The 21,540-nt window shown below is 27.7% G+C and overlaps 3 protein-coding genes and 3 non-coding genes across 11 annotated transcripts in view; 4 read left to right on the top strand and 2 right to left on the bottom strand.

The window, feature by feature from the left end:
* Positions 1-9: 9 nt before the first annotated feature.
* Positions 10-2,688, top strand: LOC127070660 (E3 ubiquitin-protein ligase RMND5A). Of its 2 annotated transcripts, none has more exons than XM_051008932.1 (7): positions 10-176; positions 489-772; positions 1,137-1,274; positions 1,365-1,663; positions 1,738-1,846; positions 1,955-2,109; positions 2,205-2,688. In XM_051008932.1, the coding sequence occupies exons 1-7, from the start codon at positions 41-43 to the stop codon at positions 2,266-2,268; spliced, it is 1,185 nt and encodes a 394-aa protein (XP_050864889.1). In that variant the 5' UTR covers positions 10-40; the 3' UTR covers positions 2,269-2,688. The 2 variants fall into 2 exon arrangements, with proteins under 2 accessions (XP_050864889.1, XP_050864890.1); XM_051008933.1 differs by having other exon boundaries at positions 1,738-1,840.
* Positions 2,689-3,151: 463 nt separating this feature from the next.
* Positions 3,152-15,836, top strand: LOC127070671 (uncharacterized). 2 transcript variants are annotated; one of them, XM_051008961.1, is made up of 6 exons: positions 3,152-3,571; positions 3,668-3,920; positions 4,470-4,602; positions 4,707-4,790; positions 4,945-5,135; positions 15,772-15,836. In XM_051008961.1, the coding sequence occupies exons 1-5, from the start codon at positions 3,546-3,548 to the stop codon at positions 5,100-5,102; spliced, it is 654 nt and encodes a 217-aa protein (XP_050864918.1). In that variant the 5' UTR covers positions 3,152-3,545; the 3' UTR covers positions 5,103-5,135; positions 15,772-15,836. The 2 variants fall into 2 exon arrangements, with proteins under 2 accessions (XP_050864918.1, XP_050864917.1); XM_051008960.1 differs by lacking the exon at positions 15,772-15,836 and adding an exon at positions 9,295-9,388.
* LOC127070654 (synaptic vesicular amine transporter) overlaps positions 6,612-21,540 on the bottom strand; it is a 24,873-nt gene continuing 9,944 nt past the window's right edge. For all 4 annotated transcript variants that reach the window (XM_051008914.1, XM_051008915.1, XM_051008916.1 and 1 more), the window contains exons 2-12: positions 21,407-21,540; positions 17,822-18,088; positions 17,401-17,557; positions 16,863-17,005; positions 16,306-16,488; positions 16,103-16,204; positions 15,817-15,991; positions 15,266-15,317; positions 14,922-15,105; positions 14,345-14,478; positions 6,612-14,271 (exon numbers count right to left, since the gene is read on the bottom strand). The exon at positions 21,407-21,540 is cut by the window's right edge and continues 8 nt beyond it. In XM_051008914.1, the coding sequence (XP_050864871.1) occupies positions 14,203-14,271; positions 14,345-14,478; positions 14,922-15,105; positions 15,266-15,317; positions 15,817-15,991; positions 16,103-16,204; positions 16,306-16,488; positions 16,863-17,005; positions 17,401-17,557; positions 17,822-18,088; positions 21,407-21,521 (1,581 nt within the window). In that variant the 5' untranslated portion in view covers positions 21,522-21,540 and the 3' untranslated portion in view covers positions 6,612-14,202. The remainder of the gene's footprint in view (positions 14,272-14,344; positions 14,479-14,921; positions 15,106-15,265; positions 15,318-15,816; positions 15,992-16,102; positions 16,205-16,305; positions 16,489-16,862; positions 17,006-17,400; positions 17,558-17,821; positions 18,089-21,406) is intronic.
* On the top strand, positions 14,565-14,635 carry Trnag-gcc (transfer RNA glycine (anticodon GCC)). The gene has a single exon. It is a non-coding gene; the product is annotated as a tRNA-Gly (tRNA).
* On the bottom strand, positions 15,447-15,519 carry Trnak-uuu (transfer RNA lysine (anticodon UUU)). The gene has a single exon. It is a non-coding gene; the product is annotated as a tRNA-Lys (tRNA).
* On the top strand, positions 18,321-18,392 carry Trnaa-cgc (transfer RNA alanine (anticodon CGC)). Its single transcript has one exon. It is a non-coding gene; the product is annotated as a tRNA-Ala (tRNA).

The following is a 21,540-nucleotide window of genomic DNA, read 5'->3' on the forward strand; positions in this document are numbered from 1 at the left end:
GCCTTTAATAATGATATGAGTATATTGAAGACAAACAACAATGGAGGCTTGTAATGCTGTTGAGCGCGAAGTTGACAAAGTTCTATTAAAATTTGGTGCGATTAACGAACATGCAGATAATGTTTTACGAGATTTAATAAATCATATCGAGTCGTTAAAAAAGGAATTAGAAGAAGGTAAGAATTACGTGATATATTAAGATATATGATGTCCTTGACTCGACTCTATACAATTTCGTTTTGTTGTTGTGATTCAGCACAAATTAATGCAGAATTTTGTGAAATTATGACGAAATTATGTTAAAACTGATTACTCGAGAGTAACGATGTAAAGTTTGTGAAGGTTTTGTTACAATTCCAATTGATTTTTCATATTTATAACCTCTTGAAAATGATTTTTTGATTGAATCTTTCACTAGTATTGATAATTTCTTTTTATGTACATTTTAATGCGTTTAAATATAAGAAATAATCTATTGTTTTTCTTAGCACCATCTGATCATGAACTGACACCGGGTCAAGTGCAGGTATTAAAACAAGCAATGACAAAGGTTCGTGATACTGTACAACGTTTGGCAACCGATCACCGAGACTTACACAGTACGGTATCTAAAGTGGGCAAAGCTATTGACAGAAACTTTATTGCTGATTTTGCAAGTACAAGTCGAGAAGATGTATTTTCTGGTCCAGAAAAGTCTCACCTTCTTAATCAAGTTATCTGTCAACACTTCTATCGTCAAGGAATGCTGGATATTGCAGATGAATTGGCAACAGTAAATTTATAACCAATAATTGAGGAGGCATCTCATTATTCATAATTTTATATATCATTTAGCATATTTGTATTTTAATAGATTACAAATAGTTTTTTATTTTGATATCAAAATACTTGTCACGTATACTCACATATGCACACGTACATATATATATACACTCACACATATCTTTATATCTTATATAGTTAAATAATAGCTATCTGATTAATTAATTATAAAACTTTTTTGACGAAATAGGAAATAGATTACGTATAGAGAAATTTTTTATCGCGGTATTTATGTACAATCATCTGCTCATTTTCATATTGTAAAATACGTAGTAATAATTTTCAAGAAAACGATATAGTTAGAAATATTTTAGGAAGCAGGAATTAAAACCGACGAAGGCAGGAAAGAACCGTTCACAGAATTAAATTATATACTTGATTGCTTGAAGCAAAGAAATTTAGAACCTGCACTTGAGTGGGCTAAGAAACACAGAGAAGCTCTTTTGGCACAAGTAAATTTATATTAAGACGATATAGTCTTTGATTTCTAATCTATATGAAATTAATTAGATTTGTTCTAAAGAAGATATTGATCGTTGCAGAATTCATCTCTTGAATTTAAGTTACATAGATTACATTTCATAAGGCTTGTACAACAAGGACCTACTAAACAAACAGAGGCAATAATGTATGCACGTCAGAATCTTACACAGTTTGTTGGACGTCATGAAAAAGAAGTACAAGCTCTAATGGGAACGTTACTTTATTTACCGAATGGAATACAATCATCTCCGTATAGCCATTTATTAGATCCTACATTATGGCTTGACATTCACGATGTTTTTACTAAAGAAGCATGTACATTATTAGGCCTAAGCGTTGACAGTCCACTCTCGGTTTGGTAAGTTGGATAGAACATAGAATTAATATAATTTTTGACGAGTAGCAATGATAAGAAAGATATTTATTTTACAGTATCAATGCTGGATGTACAGCACTTCCTGCTCTTCTCAATATTAAACAGGTTATGCAACAAAGACAAGTAACTGGTATATGGAGTGGAAAAGATGAACTTCCGGTAAATGTAATTTACAACGTTTATTGATAATAGTTAAGAATAATTAATTATTTCATATCTTTCTTTCTTTTTCTCTCTCTCTTTTTTTTTTTTTTTTTTTTTTTTTATAAATAGATCGAAATAGATTTGGGTAAACAAAGTCGTTATCATTCGGTTTTCGCATGTCCAATCCTTCGACAACAAAGTACAGAAAACAATCCACCAATGAAATTAGTTTGCGGTCACGTAATATCAAGGGATGCATTAAATAAGCTCACCAATGCAAACAAGTATGTTGTTCGAATATAACGTAGATAAAGTGCATCAATGCTTAAATCTCTATAAAAAAAAAGATAAAAAAAAAACCATATCAATTTGTTTCTAGACTGAAATGCCCATACTGTCCTGTGGAACAAAATCCAGAAGATGCTAGACTTATATATTTCTAGATTACTGTGATATTATAAATATAGAGACAAATGTATTGTTAAATTATATATATATATAGTTTCGCAATATTTTTTTTTTCTGATATTTAGGTTCGAGGGATAGGACAAGGTATCACATTGAGAGAAAAGTAGCGTAATTCTGTATTATTTCATTTTAATTTAATGGAATTCGTGCTTTTTGTAAGACGAATGAGACAATTCAATTTTCATTTATGGAGTAAAAAAAGATGTAAGCGAATGTAATCTAACTCTTTACTATTTAATTATTTCTCTTATAAAAAGACTGATATTGAAGCAATAGCGTATAATAATATTAACATGATTTTGCTTTTTCAGTTATCCTTTTAACATTGTTGCTCTCTCATTCATGTTTAACAAATGCAATTAGAAAAATGACTAAATTAACTATATATTCATTTAGTTACTTGTCCTGATTATGCTAATTACTTTATTAATCATTGGCATTTATAACAAATCTTTTTTACTAATGTTTTACTTTTTTTTCAATTATAAAAATTAACAAATTGTCATACTCGCATGTACGTATATATATTGGTTGACTTTAATAGTTTATAAACGTTTAGCTGAAATCAACAGTATAAAGTATATCGTATCGTTTTATATTCTAATATTCGCTTCGTACGTATATTGTGATAGTAATGTTTTTTTTTCTTTTGAATGATAAAAATATAATACCGATAATAATACTTTTGTAAGTACAACTAAATCATGTAAGCATTAGAATATAGATTGTTCTCTAATTTCACTTATCAATTGTATAATATATATATATATACTATATATATATACTATATATATATATACTATATATATATATATATAGTATATTATATATTATATATATATATAAAATATATGTTTTTTTCTTGTATTTATAAGAATGTGGGTTATATATGCGTTATGAAAAATATTACGTATTATATCGTTATTATTTATCTATCGTTTAAAAATAGATTTATAATTAGAAAATTTGTATACAAATTTAGACTAAATCCGCATATATGCATAAGTGACATATGGTTAAATCGATATTTAATATTTAACAATATTCTAATAAATTATTAGATATAAATATATTATTATTAAATTTTCTTCTTCTTCTTCTTCTTCTTCTTCTTCTTCTTCTTAATGTCGTAGTGAACAGAAATTTATCGACCAAACGATTTTAACCTTCGTAGTTACGAAATTAGGGGTTAGTTATATCGGTGAGTGTTTTATTTTCTGACACGTTTTATTAACGACAACTTTAAAACGATATGGAATCAAAGAATAAAGGCTCTAGGTAATATTAATAACGATTATACAATTATTATAAATATACGTATATATATTTCTTTTTTATTCGAAAATCCTTAACAACAAAGTAGAACTATTACAGTTTAAAAAACAAGATAACCTATACACCGTTGTCTAAAACCACAACAAGCAAGAAGGGAAGTTATTTGAAATTACTTGGCAAATCAAAATTTGACGATATCGATAAATTAACACCGAAAGATTTGGAAGATTCTTTGAAAAGAGCGAAAGAAAATCCGATAGAACCTTTCGCTTTTTTAACTAAAATTTCGGTAGAAGGTACGATCGAGGAAAACATATTAAACAAAGCGAAGAACGAATCAACGGAGATAGACGTAAGCTATTAAAAAAGAAAAATAAATTCTTCACAATTTCGTTATGTCCGCGCAAGTAACATTTCTCCAATTTAAATTTCGCGCGTTATTTGACGTACGACGAGTTTGATTAATAAATTTCATAAATCGTTCAAACGATTTAAGAATTTAATTCGTCGTTTCGGTTTTTATCGTTCGATCGATATTTAAACTATCTTGTAACAAATTTTTATAAGAAAAACGAATCGAAAGAGATTTTATTAATTTTCGAATTTAAATTACGCGCTCTTAACTAGTACAATCAGTTCGACGTGAAATTGTTCAAATCGTTCGAACGTTTCTGGAGTACGTTGTCCGTTAACTTTTTTTTTCTTTCTTTTTTTTTCTGTTGTACCTCTTTCTTCTAATATTCGTATTATTTCGTTGTTGTAAAAATGTGATCGAATAAAATCGATATTTCATACGCGATAGATTTGTATTTAATTCAATCGGATAATTAAATCGTTCTCGTAATTAAATCGTAATTCTTGATATTTATTTTTATCTCGAATTTGATTTGAATTTTTACAGATTAAGTTGGCTAACCTGATGAAACGTATAGAATTGAATAAAACTTTGTTGGAAAGAACGAATCAACGTGTGAAAGATATCGATTCTCTCGTTAAACGAAGCGAATTGATTTTGCCGAAAAATCAGATTTACGGTATATTTAATATCAAGAATATTCAAGAATATTTTCTGTTACACATAGTTTACTGTGAAAGATATAATCTTTCTTTTTCTTTTTTTAACATTGAACAATTACAGACGAGAATATCTATATGAAAATAAAGTCGACCGCTAAAAAAGAATCTACGAAAATTGAACCTTCGATCGAATATCCAGAAATTGGTAAGGAAAAAAAAAAAAAAAAAAGAGAAAAGTCGATCATTAAATTATCATCATGAGTAATTAATTCATTAATTCTTTACGATTTGATGATTTTCGTTTCGATTAATCGTCTCTTTTTTTTTTTTTTTTTTTTCTTTTACGATTATCCGTTCAGAAAAATTTCGTCGTACCATGGACGCGACCAAGGACATGCTGAATTACGTAAAGAAAATTTCTAAAGGTGAAATGACCTTGAATGATTTACCTACGGAACTTTTGAATCGTGTAAAATCGTCCAACGAAAATATCGAGAACATCAAGATCGACCAGTAATAAATTTACGACGATGAAATAAACTCATTTGAGGTATGTACATATATATACATACATACATACATATACATATATATATATATATATGTATGTATGTATTTTTTATTAAGCATCCCCTTTTCGGTATCTTTATTAATTAATAATAAATATTCGAGAAGGTCATGTGAAAGATATATATATATATATATATATATATATATATATATATATATATATTAAAAAAAGAGAGAGAGAGAGAGAATGAAAATAAGATGAATCATTTAATTTCTTTTTATTACATATATTTATTCGTTAAATTACATATTATCATATACACATAGATAATATATACCATATACATAAATTAGAACAAACCATTATATTATATTATATTATATTATATTATATTATATTATATTATATTATATCATATTATATTATATTATATTATATTATATTATATTTTATTATATATTAACTCTTCTAACGTTATATTTTAAGCTATATATTAATTTTGTCTATTTCATTAGACGTTAATGTCGGTTTCTTCTCTCTTTATCTCTGAAATTAGTGATCTGGTTAATATCACTTTAAAAAGGATCTTCAAATCTCTCTCTGTTATAACAAGATACTCTACTCGCATTGGCAGAATTGTTAAACCTTTTCCAAACCTTTTCAACCACCCATCCACCCCTATTCCCCCTCCCCATCTTTCATAAACTCTTTTCTTAAAACCCTCCATAAAAATATCAATTATCTTACTTATGAACCGTCTTAATCCGATTAACGAATTTCTTTGGCGATTTTCAGATTCGATATATAATATTCATTGTCTTTCTTTAAACGCTTTTAACATATATTCCATTATTTATCGATGCAATCGAGTTTCCTGTATTGTTTAGAGAAAAAGATTTAAAAGAAAAAAAGAAAAAAGGAAATAAGAAAGAAAAAAAAAAAACAAGAGAAATAGTAAAGTTTTCTATACAAGCGTTTAATAGTTTCGAATTTTTTTTCTCTCTTTTTTTTTTGTTTCTCTGTTCGTTTTTTTCTTTCTTTTTTCTCGTAATTTTTCTTCTTCTTCTTCTTCTTTTTCTTCTTTATTATATTTATTTTTTCTTTTTCGTTTTTTAATTTTTTTTTTTTAATTTTTTACAACTTTTGTAATTGTTATTATTATTACTATTATTATTACTATTATTATTATTATTATTATTGTTATTGTTATCATTATTATCATTATTATTATTAATCGACAATTACACAGGCGTATAAAGTCGGACCCATACACCAGCTGGTTAAATATCTCTACGATACAACGATACAATGATTTTTTATTAAGCACCCCCTTTTCGGTAGCTTTATTAATTAATAATAAATATTCGAGAAAGTTAAGTGAGAGAGAGAGAAAACTATATATATAATATAATATATAGGGATATCGAGAAATATCGAAGATCGAATATCACTTTTTATGATTCGACACGATACCTACGCCATTTTTATTACTTCTTTTCTTTTTCTTCTTTTATAAATTTTTTTTTTTGTTGTCAACCACGAAATATGATACACGGTTCCCGTGCAAGCATCAGTCGCAAGATAAAGAAACGACAAAATAACGCAAAAATCGTCTAATGAAAAACAACACGTATTACATATAGATCTATCTCCTCCATTTTGTATAACGTAGGTTTGGAAAGCAGTTTCAACACATTTTGTATTTTTTTCTTTCTTTCTTTCTTTCTTTTTTGTCTTTTTTATTTTATTTCATTTTTATTTTATTTTTATTTTTTTAATTTTTTTTTATTTTTTTATTATTTCGTTCTCTCATTTTTTTGTTTTTTGTTCATTGCTTATTGTCTGTTCACAATAGCAGCCAACGACGAGTAACTCGCTAATTATTTTCTTCAAAAACTTTGTTTTTTATAATTTTTTTTGTCCTTATAAATCTGGGATACTTCCAACGTAACATTCGATTGATCTTTGCTTCGTTTATTTATATCTCGCCGAGAGGCAACGTGAAGATGCAAAAGCAAAAAGTTTTCATCTCCTTTTTCTTCTTCTTTTCTTTCTCTTCTATTTTTTTCTTCTTCTTAGTTAATAATATGATACGAGTTAATTATTTAATATATATATATATATATATTTAAATAAATACTACATATCTATATCTATTTTTCTATATATATATATTTTTTCTTTTTTGAAATTATATATAGAAATTTATATATAGATATATACGTTACTTATTTCGTAGAATTACAATTATAATAATTTGTTTTTAACTTTAATTAATTTTTAAATCATAATAAGCGATATCATTAAAAATATATGATAACGAAGAATTGATTTCACGATAAAATACAACGTTCAATTGTTAATTATATAATTGTTAATTATTGTTAATCGAACTAATGATTCTAATCAAATTAATAACGATAATCGTATCATATGAATATAGTGTAGCAATGGCGAACCCGTGATTCATAAATCATTAAAATGGAAACTTTAAAAAGTTTATTTATAGTTTTGCTTATCATTGAGGAAAGAAAAAAAAAAGAAAAAAAATTGGGATTTCAAATCCTTGCAATAACACGAAAAAAACATTAACATTATTTATAATAGATAGATATAATAGAATATTGTTATTTATCTATATTTCATTTTTAATAGAATCTCAAAATTTTTGTTAGAGAATTTGATCGTCTATTTATTTAAAATTCTTTAAACAATCTTGAAATAGAAAAATTATTACAAAAGTCACAACAGTTGATTTCGATTAGATTGTAGATAAAATTTCTTTCTCTTTCCTTTATTTCTTTTCCTTTTTTTTTTTATTCTTTAAGAATTATATAAATTCTTTATACTTTTAAGTTTAAGTCATCCGTAAATTTCCAAAAAGTTTAATCGAAGTTTTGTTAATTATTGAAAAAATTGATTTTTAATTACATCAATTTCGCACCAGTTTCAAACAAAATTAGATCGATTAACTTTAATTTTGTTTTTCATTGCTTTTTTCTTTCTTTTCTTCTCTTTTTTTTACTACGAAGATAGATTACCTACGAGAAAGAGTTAAATATAGAAATTTTGTTGCGACATTTTTTAAATTACTCGACTCGAAATATTTTGCAAAAAAATTAATTCGCGAATATATATTTATTACAAAATTATTTATTTATTTATTAGCTAGCCAATCGTCAATGAAAAAAAAGAAAAAAAAAAAGAAAGAAAATAGATTCACCATTGTTAATATCGACGTTAATGACAACGTCGTAATTTTTTGTGATTATTTTAGTCTTCTTCTTTTTCTATTTCTTTTCTTTTCTTTATTTTTTCTTCGATGTTAATGTAAAATTTGCTGCATCCTCATCGTTCGTACCACATCAGCTTCATGTTTCTCTCGACGGAAATCTCTTTTTTTTCCATTCATTCATTCATTCGTATATCTGTTTCTTTTTTTTTTTCTTTTTTCTTTTTTTTTCTTTAATCGCAGTTTGATTGCATCGGCAATTCGAATAATAAGAATCCCGGCTACTTAATGCCGATTCTGAGATTTATCAATTATTAAAACACATTAAACACATACATACACACGATTACTTCTCTTCTTCCCCTTAGAAACAATTTCTCTTTTTCACTATTCTTTAATTTCTTCTTATTTCGTTTTTCTTTTCTTATTTTTTTTTTTTTCTAATCTTGATCTTTTTTACCTTTTCTTCTTTCTTTTTATTCTTTTTAAATTTCTTCACACAGATACACATTTTTATCCGTCGATCTTGATCTTTCTTAATCATCGCAAGAATTTTATTATAAATATTGCGAATAAAAATGGAGAAAGAAAGAGAAAGAGAGAGAGAGAGAGAAAGAGAGAGAGAGACAGAGAGAGAAAGGGAAACTGAATGAATTAATAAATGAATAATTATTTAGAAATTATTTAGAATGAAGAAATAAATAATTATTTAGAAATATTATAGAAGAATATTTTTATTCTACGAAGCTACAAAAAAAAAAACAAATGGCAACTATCGATATTTTTATTTGTTTATTTGTTCTCTCTCTCTCTCTCTCTCTCTCTTTCTCTCTCTCTCTCTTCAATGATTTTTATACCTCTATAATACTCTATGTCTTCCTCTATGTCTCTCTCTCTCTCTCTCTCTCTCTCTCTTTCTCTCTATTTCTATTTATTTTTTTCTCTGTCTTTTCTTTCTAACAATAGCTCGTGCGAAAAATCTTTCGAATGTCTTCTAAGGGATCGAAAAGAAGCTAAGAGAACATCCGACATGAAGGTATCTCAGCGGCGGCAATATTTTCATAATAAATCATCCATTAAAATACATCTATTATATGTATCGTAAATATATGAAAATGGATTATCAATGAAATACACAGTGGTATGTATATAAGTATATATGCATATACGTATATATGTACGTATATATGTATGTATGTACGTATCTATGTATTTATGTACGTATATTTATACAATCTAGGATAAAACGAATCCGCCATTCTAACCCTTTCCCACGCTTTCACCCCTTCCAATATTTCTTTGTATTTTTTTATTTTTTTTTTTTTTAGTTCACTTTTCCTTTATCTCCTATTATCTATCAATCACGTTTTAATCCTCAATTAATATAATCCCATCTCGTATTTCGATCCGTACATACTTCAACAAACTTTCTTTCTAAAATCTCGAATACTGAAAATCGCCAAATGATTTCGTACGTTCTTATTAATCCATATCGGTTATTCTTGAACGTATTACACAAATTTTTTCTCCACGTTTATTCATTTTCTCGTACATCAATACTCGCAAATTTAAAACTCGCTTTTCTCTCTCTCTCTCTCTCCCTTTTTCTTTCTTGTCATAGATCAATTCGTAATTCGTAATCGGGGGAGGGGGAGGTGGAATAATCGTCGATTTGTTCGATCGATAATCAATCGTTCTTCTTTGTTTCGTCAGTTCTTTATAATTTCGATTCGTTCGTTCTTTATAATTTTTATCGAACAACGGCGAGAGATATTAAACGTAGACGTTCGCGAAATTTATTTGCGAATTGAATTGACTCGCGTTTCGTACCGGGAGTAGGTGCACAGCGATCAAGCCGCGACCACGTGGATTTCCGAATCCGCAACGGAAGATTGTAGGCAAACTCCGAAATCATTTCTTTTATTATCCATCGTTTATATCTCTCTGTCTCTCTCTCTCTCTCTCTCTCTCTCTCTCTCTTTTTCTGTTTCTCTGTTACTCTCGATGTAAGAAATTTATGTAAATAATATTTCTCGATTTTCAAGATTTTCTGACACTTTTTGTTCCCCTGCAATATTTCTTTTCTTTCTTCTTCTTCTTTTTCAATTTCTTTGTTTCTCTCTTCTTTTCTTTTTCTTCTTCTTTTCTTTCGTTTGGATTTTTTTTTCATTTTGTTCTTTTCCTTTTTATTATTATTATTTTCTCGAGAAACAAAATCTTTACACGTTCATCATTACACGAGAGACGATCTGATCGAGCGATCCTTTCATTCTTTTGCATTTTTTTTTTCTGTTTTTCCTTGTTTTTTTTTTTTTTTTTTTTTTGAGTATTTTTTTTGTCCGTGGATCTCTCGATTATAATCTACGACGAAAAGAACGATACATTGACGCGTGCAAGATAAATGTATATATATATTTTTTTTTTCTTTTTTATAACTCGTTAAATTTTTAATAGATAAGCTTCCCTTATGATGTATCGTGTTTTTATAGACGCATATATATGTATTAATATATATATATGTATCTCTCAGTATTTTCATTAGGGATGACAGATTGTAATATCGTAAATTATTTCTAATCAGTTTAATCAATTAATCAATACGATATATATATATATATATATATATATATATATATATATATATATATATATATATATATGTGTGGTAGCTTAGGATCTCAATGCATACTTCATGAGATTTAACATACGTATTATATCCGTTCAAAACTCTATTGAATAACAAATATACGATGGTTAACTTTTTTTCTTTGCTTCAAGATCTTGAATACAATTCTAACATTTAAATATATATAGATGCATATATTTTTTTTTGTTCATATATCTAATTGCTTTGTTACGTATTACGTGTATATATATATATATATATATATATATATATATATATATATATATATATACGTATATCACTTTACATTTAATGCTCACGTATACAGAGTTCTTTGCTTGAAACATAGGATTATATGTATATATATATATGTGTATATATATATATAGTTTATATATATTTTTTATTTATCTATGTAAATATTTTAATTACAATTCTCTTTTTATTTTTTATTTTCTTTTTTTTTCTGTATTGCTTCTACGCATTCTAATTAATATTCTTTTCGAGATCCCAACGGTACGATTATAATTAGATTAATTAATATTGTTAATCCATTCCATCTAAAATTTTCCGTCGCGAATTCACATAACGTTTTTTTTTTTTTCACGAAATTCGCCAATTTCGCGAACGCCTCGTAATGTCATTCAATTAGATCCAATCAAAATTTTTCACCATTTTTTTTTTTTTTTCTAACATTTATTATTTCTCTTCGTTTATGTTTGAGATCGAAGATCACAAGATCACATATCAAAATTTCTCGATGTCGAATCTCTCTCTTTATATTTAAATCGATTGCGAAGCGAACTAAAGTCATATTTAATATCAAGAGATTTCTTTTTTTTTTCGAGAAACGATCGTGCTAAAGTGATCCCTCACGTCGAAGAGATCCAATGATCATTTATTTTACGTAGATTTCTTTTTTTTTCATTCTTTCATTCTTCTTCTTCTTTTTTTATTTTTGTTCATCAATATATATATATATATGTGTATGTATATTTATATGTATATGTATATGTATATGTATATGTATATGTATATGTGTAAGTATACGTGCAAATACAATATTTATTTATATAAGACTCTCGAAGTTTGGTAAACCTATTTTTTAACAGACATACTTTCACTCCCAAGGGATGATTTCTCGCTCGAGATATTAAGAATATTTTTTTTTTCTTTCCATTTGTTTCTTTTCTTTACGTTTCGTTCAATTTTTTGCCAATTATGTCACATATATGTATATACGACATTTTTTCTTTCCTTTTCTTTTTTCTCTAATAGTCGAAGAACTCTTCATCGTACCTAATCGCTTTTTTCAATTCGCACGGTTTCCCTGCAGCCATTCAGGGAATCCAAATCAGGTGGTTCTTCTTATTAATAGAATAAAAATTTTGTCGAGATTATGGAAAGTGCAAAAGAATTTTTGTGTTAATTTTTTTCTTTTTTTTTTTTTTTATTTCCTTTCTTCGAGCGTGACAGAATTTATCCGGGGGTGAAAAGAAAAGAAATGAAAATAAAGTGAACGAAAGAAAACGAAACGAAATAAATAAAGAATAATGGAAGATTCGTATTTTGCTAACGCGTATTATACTTTTACTTACTTTTTTTTCTGTTTTTCTTTTCTTTTTTTTTTTTTTAATTTCTTTTTTCTTCTACTTCTACTACTTCTTTCTTTTTTTTTTTTTTAATCTTCATACTATTTTAACTTACGATACAACAAATACACATTACGATTTATTATTTAAATTTTGGAATAAATTTTTTTCTTAAAGTTTATCATTATCGATAATTCAAATATGCGAACGTTACTTCTGTTATAGTAATTATTAACACTGATATAATGATATTTCAACGTTGTCACGAACGCACACACTTATTCTTACGTAATTTCGAACGTTATATGATCTTTTTCTTTATTTTTAATTTTCGTCTCTCTTTTCTTTTCTTTTCTTTTTTTATTTATTTTTTTTTTCTTCTTGTCTCTCCTTCCTCATTTTCTAAACATTACGAACTACGAATAAAAAGCATTATACATTGAAATTTATTATCGCGTTTTATAGCTTTCATCAGGTTGCTCTATCCTGAACACGTGTCGAGTAACGCAGGATATAATTGCGATATCTCGTGAGAAAATGCTTTTTCTTTTATTTTATATTATTTTATTAGTTCATTTAATGTTTTATTTATTTATTTATTTATTTATTTATTTATTCATTGATTCATTTATTTATTTATCTATTTATTTATTTATTTCTCTTTTTTTCTCTCTTTTCTTTTATTCGATCTTTACTGAATGAGAAAATTTCAAAATAGTTGGAGTATAAGTGTCCTGTAGTTACATGATACACGTTACTATCTCTACGATATCGATACTTGAACTCTCTTAACGTAATTTTTGAATAATTTCGATTAATATAATATATTCCCGCCTACGTACACTGTCACGTGTACTATATATATATATTATATATATATGTGTAATACATATATAAGTATATGTGTATGTATATGTATATGCTATACATTTATACGATTGTATTATACACTTACGCGTGTCTAATTTCTATTTATAGATATAATAATAATAATAATATATTTTTATATATATATATATACCAAGAGTAGAAGGTGGTTTGGATCAATTCGTGCGCGCGATTAATTCGGAGAGATTAACAAGATCCTCGGGATTTTTCATTTAAACTTCAAACGTGTATGCTGTATATATATATATTGTCTAATTTAACTGCCAAATATTTTTTTTTCTCCCTTTTATCTCCTTTTTTTTTTAAATTTATTTTTTTCTCAATTCTCCCCGTGTAAACATTATTTATTAACGTTGAAGAATAGAGAATAATAATAATGAAGTAAATCGTTAATATTACACGAACGAATAGAATCAAAGGAAAGTATTACACTAAGATATAATTTTTACTACGTCGTTGTTTGCGAGCTGGATAGATTAAAAAAAAATAAATAAATAATAAATTAATTAATTACTTAATTAATTAATAAATAAATAAAAAGAAGAAGAGAAATATGAAGCGAGCGAACGAGCGAGAGAGAGAGAGAGAGAGGGTGAGAGAGTGAGAGTGATTATAATAATAATAATAATAACAATAACAATAATAATAACAACAACAATAATAATAATAATAATAATAATAATAATAATAATAATAAAATAAAAAGAAAAGAAAAGAGTTGAGATTTACCGTGTTTAAAACGTCACAGTTTGTCGATTGATTAGCGATCTATTGATCATCCTCTTCGTTCTGGTACGTTACGTAGCGCACGGACGACTTCTCGCCGATTATCAGCGACTGTAATGTATATAGGTATGATATTATCATTAAAAGAAAAAAAATATATATATTAAAATTAAATCGAACGTACCTTCTTCTCCTCTTTCGTCGGCGGCGCTCTGAGGAAATACATTAAGGGTGCGTACATGAAATTCAAAATAGCGATTCCAAAGAGCATCCACTCGAATCCTATAGTGTTAACCAGTGTACCGCTTAATGCGGGTCCTAAGATAAACAAATTTCTTTGTTTATAAAAATTTGATAAAATTAATACGTTGATATTAGCATCTTATGAATGATATATCATTGAAGCATCGGTGGTTCAGTGGTAGAATGCTCGCCTGCCACGCGGGCGGCCCGGGTTCGATTCCCGGCCGATGCAAAGCTTTATTTTTTTCTGTTTTTCTTTTTTCTATTGTTTTTTTTTTATTTTATTCTAATTTTTTATCTCATTCGTTTATTCGTGCTATTTAATAATACATCTGTGTTTATCTGTGTAATTACATTATAATTACATCGAAAGATTCGTTGATTTATTATTAATTATTATCAGTATTATTGTTAAATATTATGCATTAATATTTAAAAATATTACGTACTGGAGTATTGTAATTATGTTCAGTTATTTTTGTATATTCATTATTTTATTTTGTTTATTTTATTCTCACCTATGGCGAAGCCCAAACAAAATGCCACATCGCCGATTGCATAAACACTTCCGTAAACAGCAGTATGCCTTATATCTACCAAATATCCTAATTCAGGCATCATTGAACTGTCGACCATGCCAATAGCAAATCCTAATCCAGCGTTAGGAATGATTAAATGATTGATACTGCTGGCCAGAGGTATCTAAGAATGATAAATAGAGAAACGTTTGATCGTTATCATAGAATATTTTTATTTTTATTTGATTTCGTTACTACACACACATACATATATATATGTGGATTAGAACGAAATCATTTTATATTTTAATTCACGAATTAATAAGTTTATATCGTCTACTTACGCACATCAAACAGAGACCAATTACAATGAGACCGATTAACGACGCTAACCACCTGTAAAATAAATTTACGATATGATATTATTATTTATAATTGCATTGTATACATACATATATATGTATATATGTATAAATATCAAAATATTAAATACGATCCACAATAAAAAAAAGAAAAAAAAATTATCGCCCGAACAGGGACTCGAACCCTGGACCCTCAGATTAAAAGTCTGATGCTCTACCGACTGAGCTATCCAGGCGATTGATATATGGGTATCTCTTAATATCAGTTTTGTTAATTTACTCAATGTAACTAATATAATGATTGTTAAAATGAATATATATATAATGTATATATATACGTATAAAACTTTGAATTAAATATCATAATAAAATATATTGATTTACAAAGTAATATATATATAATATATGTTGAATAATTTAATTAATATATTTTTCTGATATATATTATGAATATATGTAATAATGAAAAAAACATTATTTTCGAACAGGTTTAACAAGGATAAAATTTTTCTCAGCGAATTAATGATTCTTACCTGCCCATCCTGTGACCAAGGGGACCAAATAAGTTAGTTCCAATTAAATAACTAATGCTAGCAGGTAAAAATGTCGCTCCTTGCTTCCAACGACTGGCACCCATCGTATCCATCATCCATATAGGTAAGCTTGGTTCCAACATAGCGATGCCCATGTTTGCGAATGTTATTGCACCTGAAATTGATTTATTTAAATTTCTAATACAAAATTTTGTATAGTCGTTAAAAATAATAAAAGACGAATATATATATATATATATATATATATATATATATATACACGTACCAGCAGCTAAAATAATATATGGATCAGTAACCAATGATTTCAAAGATGGTGGTTCGGCTTCCGTGTACACTACAGATGGTTGAAGCATCAAAAGTTGTAAAACTGAAAGAATCAAATCCAATTTATATGAAAATGATTAATTAATTAATTTTTTCTTAATTTTTAATAATTAAAAAAATAATATTATTATTATATATACTTACGTCCATCGCCAAGAGCCAATGCTGAGAGTACTAAAAATGGTGCAGACTTTCCAACAAATTCGTACATAACTCCACCGAATGGTGGCCCAATTAAAACACCAAGAGCAAGTCCACCAAGTGCTATACCCATCGCATTGCCACGTTCTTTATCATCCTGATATCTCTCCGCCAACATACCCATACCTTTTTTTTTTTGAAGGGTGGAGAGAGAAGATAAAAAAAACATTTTATTTATTTTTTCTTTTTAGAATTTAATACATAGATTTTCTAATTAAATAAATAACTATGATAATTATCTCTGATAGATGCTAAAGAAAAGAATATAAGTCAAATTTTTATCGAGGTTTATTAAATATTTTTTTTTGTCGACGTAGTTCATTCACGTTGTTTATTATATTTTTAATAATTCAATAATAATTTCACGTTGATCTTAGATCGTACATATTGAATGATATTTATTATGACATACGTAATTATTATTATTAGTGAAATATTATTAGTGAAATTAATTAATTGTTTAACAGAGATATATTTTGGAATTTTTTGATTGATCGTACCTGACACACTCGAACACGAGGAACCAATACCCTGTAGTGCACGTGCCAAAAATAATATCCCATAACTTCGACCAAATGCAAATATCAACGTCGATATGAACATAATAATGAATCCAGTGAACATTGGAATACTGTAGCCTATTCTAAAAATCCAAGAAGAAAGATTCATTGTATTGTAACTTTCATTTTATAGTAATTAACAGACACGCATATAAATTATATTTAATTAGGGTGGGTCAAAAGTTTCTAGATGATTTTACGAAACTTTTCAAACAATTGAATTTTCTTTTCTTTTTTTTTCAGATTATAAAATTACATATCTAAGAATTTTCCATAAAAATATTACTTCGTTAGTTTTGTTTTTTTAATTTCGAGAGATCGAAAGACGATAATCCGAGGGATGAATTTTTGTAGGAAAAAATTCGATTCGCGAATTAAACGATACATTTGTTTCGCAAAATCTGTGAATTTAATTTGCAAAAAAGAAAGTAAAGTAAAATTGTAAAGTGTAAAATTCGTATGAGGTTTCAAAGGATACCTATGAGTAAGAGGTCCAACAACAGGATTAGCAAGCAATTGTACGAAGGCTTTCGATGCGAACATCATCCCTACGGCTACTGTTTCTTCCAATAATTCTTTATGCCTTTGTTCCTTTTCTTTTTGTTCGGATGTCGTCGAATTTATCGTTGTCAATTCTAAATCAATACGAATTCATTATAAAAAAATATATATAATACTTTTATATGATATATATAGATGTATAATATATATAATATATATTATATGTTTATATTGATATATATTATATCATATTAAATATATACATATATATTTAATACTTTTGTATAATATATATTATATTTATTATATATATTATATATGTATATCGATATGGATCCATTATAAAAAATATATATATATATTTACTTACATCAAATATAAAGTTAAAATTAAATCACCTGTCAATTCCGGAGACATTGTTGTAATAGAAAGAAATTCCAACGGAGAATTATTATTGGATATATTAAGAGGACAAGGACATCTCGGTGTTGACGGTGTTGACATCGATGAGGTTGTAGTCGTGGTAGTTGTAATAGTCGTTGTCGCAGCAGTAGTCGTTGTAGTCGTTGTAATCCCTGATCTATGATTTACATTTCCTTCGAGATGCTCGCTTAGAGTAGCGTTAGGGTGTTTTATGTCGTAGAGAAATTCCGGAATAATTGGAACTATACAGAACATTAATGAATATATATTTTATCGTTGAAATATAAAATATTTACTAAACATATATTCTTCATTCGTATTTTTTATTTTTGTATATTTTTATATATAACATCGTACCAAAAAAAAAAAATATATGGTCACACCTGTACACACGTATAAGTACGCATATATACGAACGAAATTAACAATAACATTTCATTTATAAATTTCGTATAAGATAACGTTTACAAGATTGGGGGTGTAACTCAGTGGTAGAGTGTCTGCTTCGCATGCTGAAAGTCCTGGGTTCAAATCCCAGCACCTCCAAAGGGGATGAAATAAAACCATTCTTTTTTTTATACTCTTTTCTTTTTTCTTTTTTTATTATTTTTTCTCTTTAATCATCTCGAATCAACGAGCGATTAAATATTGTTCAGAGAGAATGTTTTATCAACGCTTACACGTGTAAACGATAGCAATCGCTATATCCTACCCGATAATAATAACATCCGATCGATGATTTTATTAGCTCACTGACTCTGAATGGAAAATTTACAAATAAGTATAGGCAACAGGTGGGTTCTTGTCCTCAATAAGAAATATTCATCGTGTATGAGACGAAGTTAACTTAAAGTTTGTAACTTAAACCTAACAAATCCATCTATTTCTCACCCTCTCTAACCCTTTCTTTACTTTCTCCATTACTTTCACACTCCTCATTGACGTAGTTAAACAAATCGGCCCTTTTCGAAGTTTCCTCACGAACCAGTTTCCTTCTTTGCCAGACGACAACGACAACGACGACGATGACGATGACGACGACGACATTTGGGTTTAGGTTCGGGTTTGAGTTTCACTATCACCGTCTGAAGATTCTCATCGCGCTACATAAATGCATGAGCACTTATTCGGATTGGCGGTGGCATAATAATACACAAGGAAAACCTACCCCATACGTTTCCTCGATGTACACACACACACACACACACACACACACACATATATATATATACCCCGATACTCCACACAAGAATGAAGTGTTCTTTGAATTATACATGACAGTCAAAAGGGAAACGTTCGTGATTTAGTCGAGTGGGAAAGTTTAAAAGCCGGAAAATTGCGTGACCATTTCTCGAGTTAAGAGGGACCGTCGAGAACTGAGATACGATTTTTCTAACCCCACTTTAACACCACCCCGATTCAACCCCGTCATCTTTTACTATTTCGATATATCTACAAGTTGTATTTTGAAAATTGTACAAGCGTATCACTTAAGAGAAAGGTAAAAAAAAATTGACGAGAAAATTAATTCCGTATGTATCCTCGTTTAGTAAGTTGTATGTTGAATGTATAAGTAATTCTACCTATCCCTTAAAAGAAAAAAAAAAAATTAAGAAAAAGATAAGAACGCGAGAAAATTAATCGCGATTGGTGTACCATTCGTGTACTTAATAATACTACCATTTTTTTTTCCTTTTTTTTTTAGATTATTTAATTCATTAGAAGATTTATATTTTATGCATGTATACAATTTGTTCGACAATCGTGTATCTCCTTTTTTAATTTTTTTTTCTTCTTATTACGTTTACGTCTCGTTTACACGGAGAAATCAATTAATCGCGCGTTGGGTGGTGAAATTTTTGTTGGTAAAAAAAAAGAACGAAATGAAAAAAAAAGGGAAAAAAAAGAAGAAAACCTGAGTTGTGCTTAGACGCCCCCCCTTGGGATATTGTTTTCCGTCTCGAGGATCAGACCCTAATCTCGTCAAGACCTTCTTCAGACCCGTCTACTTTCAGGCTTTCACCGAGGATTCCGATTCCTCGAGCCGATATTACCTTCGACTTATGTCCCCGTGATACGATTTCCAATTTCCGCCCCTCCTCTTCAACCCAAGTCAACCCACCCCTCCACTTATCCACCCACCTCAGTGCAACCCTGTACTCTTTTATTCACTATGGATTTGCTATCGACTAAAGGAACGTCTTTATTAATTTGTTCTATTTTATATTTAATAAAATCGTCCAATGATTAATGTATATATAATATATATATATATATATATTATATAATTTATATTATATTCATTTATATATATTTCTATATATTTTTATTATATTATATATTATTTTTATCATATATATTTGTTGCGAATATATATATATATATATATATATATATATATATATATATATATTGTAAATGTATATACGTATATGTAGAAATATGTTGTCAATTTTATTTATAGTAATTTTAATAGTTTATAAAGAATGATTTAATCGTAAAAATTTATAATTAGTCTTGTAAAGACATCGTCTACCGAATATCAATCTGTCGTTTTACCCTTTCACGTTCTTTATTCGAGGGATTATTGAAGAAAAAGAAAGAAAGAAAAAAAAAAGAAAAGAAAATTGGTTCGACATTTACATCGGTCGAGGAGTAATTGACTTTTGCAATAGTCGTCTGTCGTCACTTTGCACCCGGTAGCTTCGTTTCTTTCGAAATCTCGTCGTAGTACTAGACGATACCCAACGTTCTTTCTTTTATCAAAGTAGCGGTTGTGTAATCGGCCATAAAGGTACACACGAAAGGAGTTCACGCCGCTCGTTAAAACTTCGTCGAAGGCTTCTGAAGGTTAGATAACGGATTCGAAATAAACGATAGTGGATGAAAGAAAGTTTTCGTTTCTTTACTCTTTTCGAAATAAAATATATCGTGTAAAGTGTCGAAAAAAGAAAACGATAAAAAAGAATAATTATAACAATAATGATAATAATAATGATGATGATGATGATGATGATGATGATGATGATGATAAAGAAAAATTACAAAACAATCATAATAAAATCCTATCGAAAAGGATCTTATTGATTTTTAATGTGAAATATTTTTCAATTTTTGACTAGCGATAGCCGATAATTACATTGATGTAATTTATTCCATCAATGTAATTATTTTTTGCTTTATGGATATATAGGTATATATATTTTGTAAATTCAATTAAATTATATATATATATATTACTTATAGTATATATATTATATATACACTATGCTATTATTATTATTATATATATATATATATAATTATAACATATTATACATATATAATATGCACTATGCTATATATATATATATTTCTTTTTTTTCTATTAAATCAAATAAAACGAGATATATGTTATCAAATTTTATATCCAAATTTATATTAATACCTGATCTAACATTGCACTTATCTTCAAAATGAATTATTCTTTCTTATACTCTCTAGTATCGCTCACCAGATAGTTTTCATATAATTTCATATAATTTATATAATTTTCATATAATATTTAATAAATTACTCACCGACCGTTGTTAAGAGCATATTGTCGAGTAGTAAAGCGATGGCAACTATCACGAGGACAAGCCTTCGTGATTCTCGACATCGCTGAAGCCAAGCACTCAATTCAGCGGTTCCCATTCTCTTCTTCTCTATCCTT

The sequence above is a fragment of the Vespula vulgaris genome, chromosome 19 (assembly GCF_905475345.1).
Source record: "Vespula vulgaris chromosome 19, iyVesVulg1.1, whole genome shotgun sequence".
NCBI classification, from domain to species: domain Eukaryota; kingdom Metazoa; phylum Arthropoda; class Insecta; order Hymenoptera; family Vespidae; genus Vespula; species Vespula vulgaris.

Bases quoted from the DNA above. Each gene is read 5' to 3' on its own strand.
- LOC127070660 (XM_051008932.1), top strand. From the start codon at position 41: ATGGAGGCTTGTAATGCTGTTGAGCGCGAAGTTGACAAAGTTCTATTA. The intron at 773-1,136 runs GTAAATTTATAA...GAAATATTTTAG, and splicing joins TTGCAGATGAATTGGCAACA to GAAGCAGGAATTAAAACCGA. The intron at 2,110-2,204 runs GTATGTTGTTCG...ATTTGTTTCTAG, and splicing joins AAGCTCACCAATGCAAACAA to ACTGAAATGCCCATACTGTC.
- LOC127070671 (XM_051008961.1), top strand. From the start codon at position 3,546: ATGGAATCAAAGAATAAAGGCTCTAG. The intron at 3,572-3,667 runs GTAATATTAATA...GAACTATTACAG, and splicing joins TCAAAGAATAAAGGCTCTAG to TTTAAAAAACAAGATAACCT. The intron at 3,921-4,469 runs GTAAGCTATTAA...GAATTTTTACAG, and splicing joins ACGAATCAACGGAGATAGAC to ATTAAGTTGGCTAACCTGAT.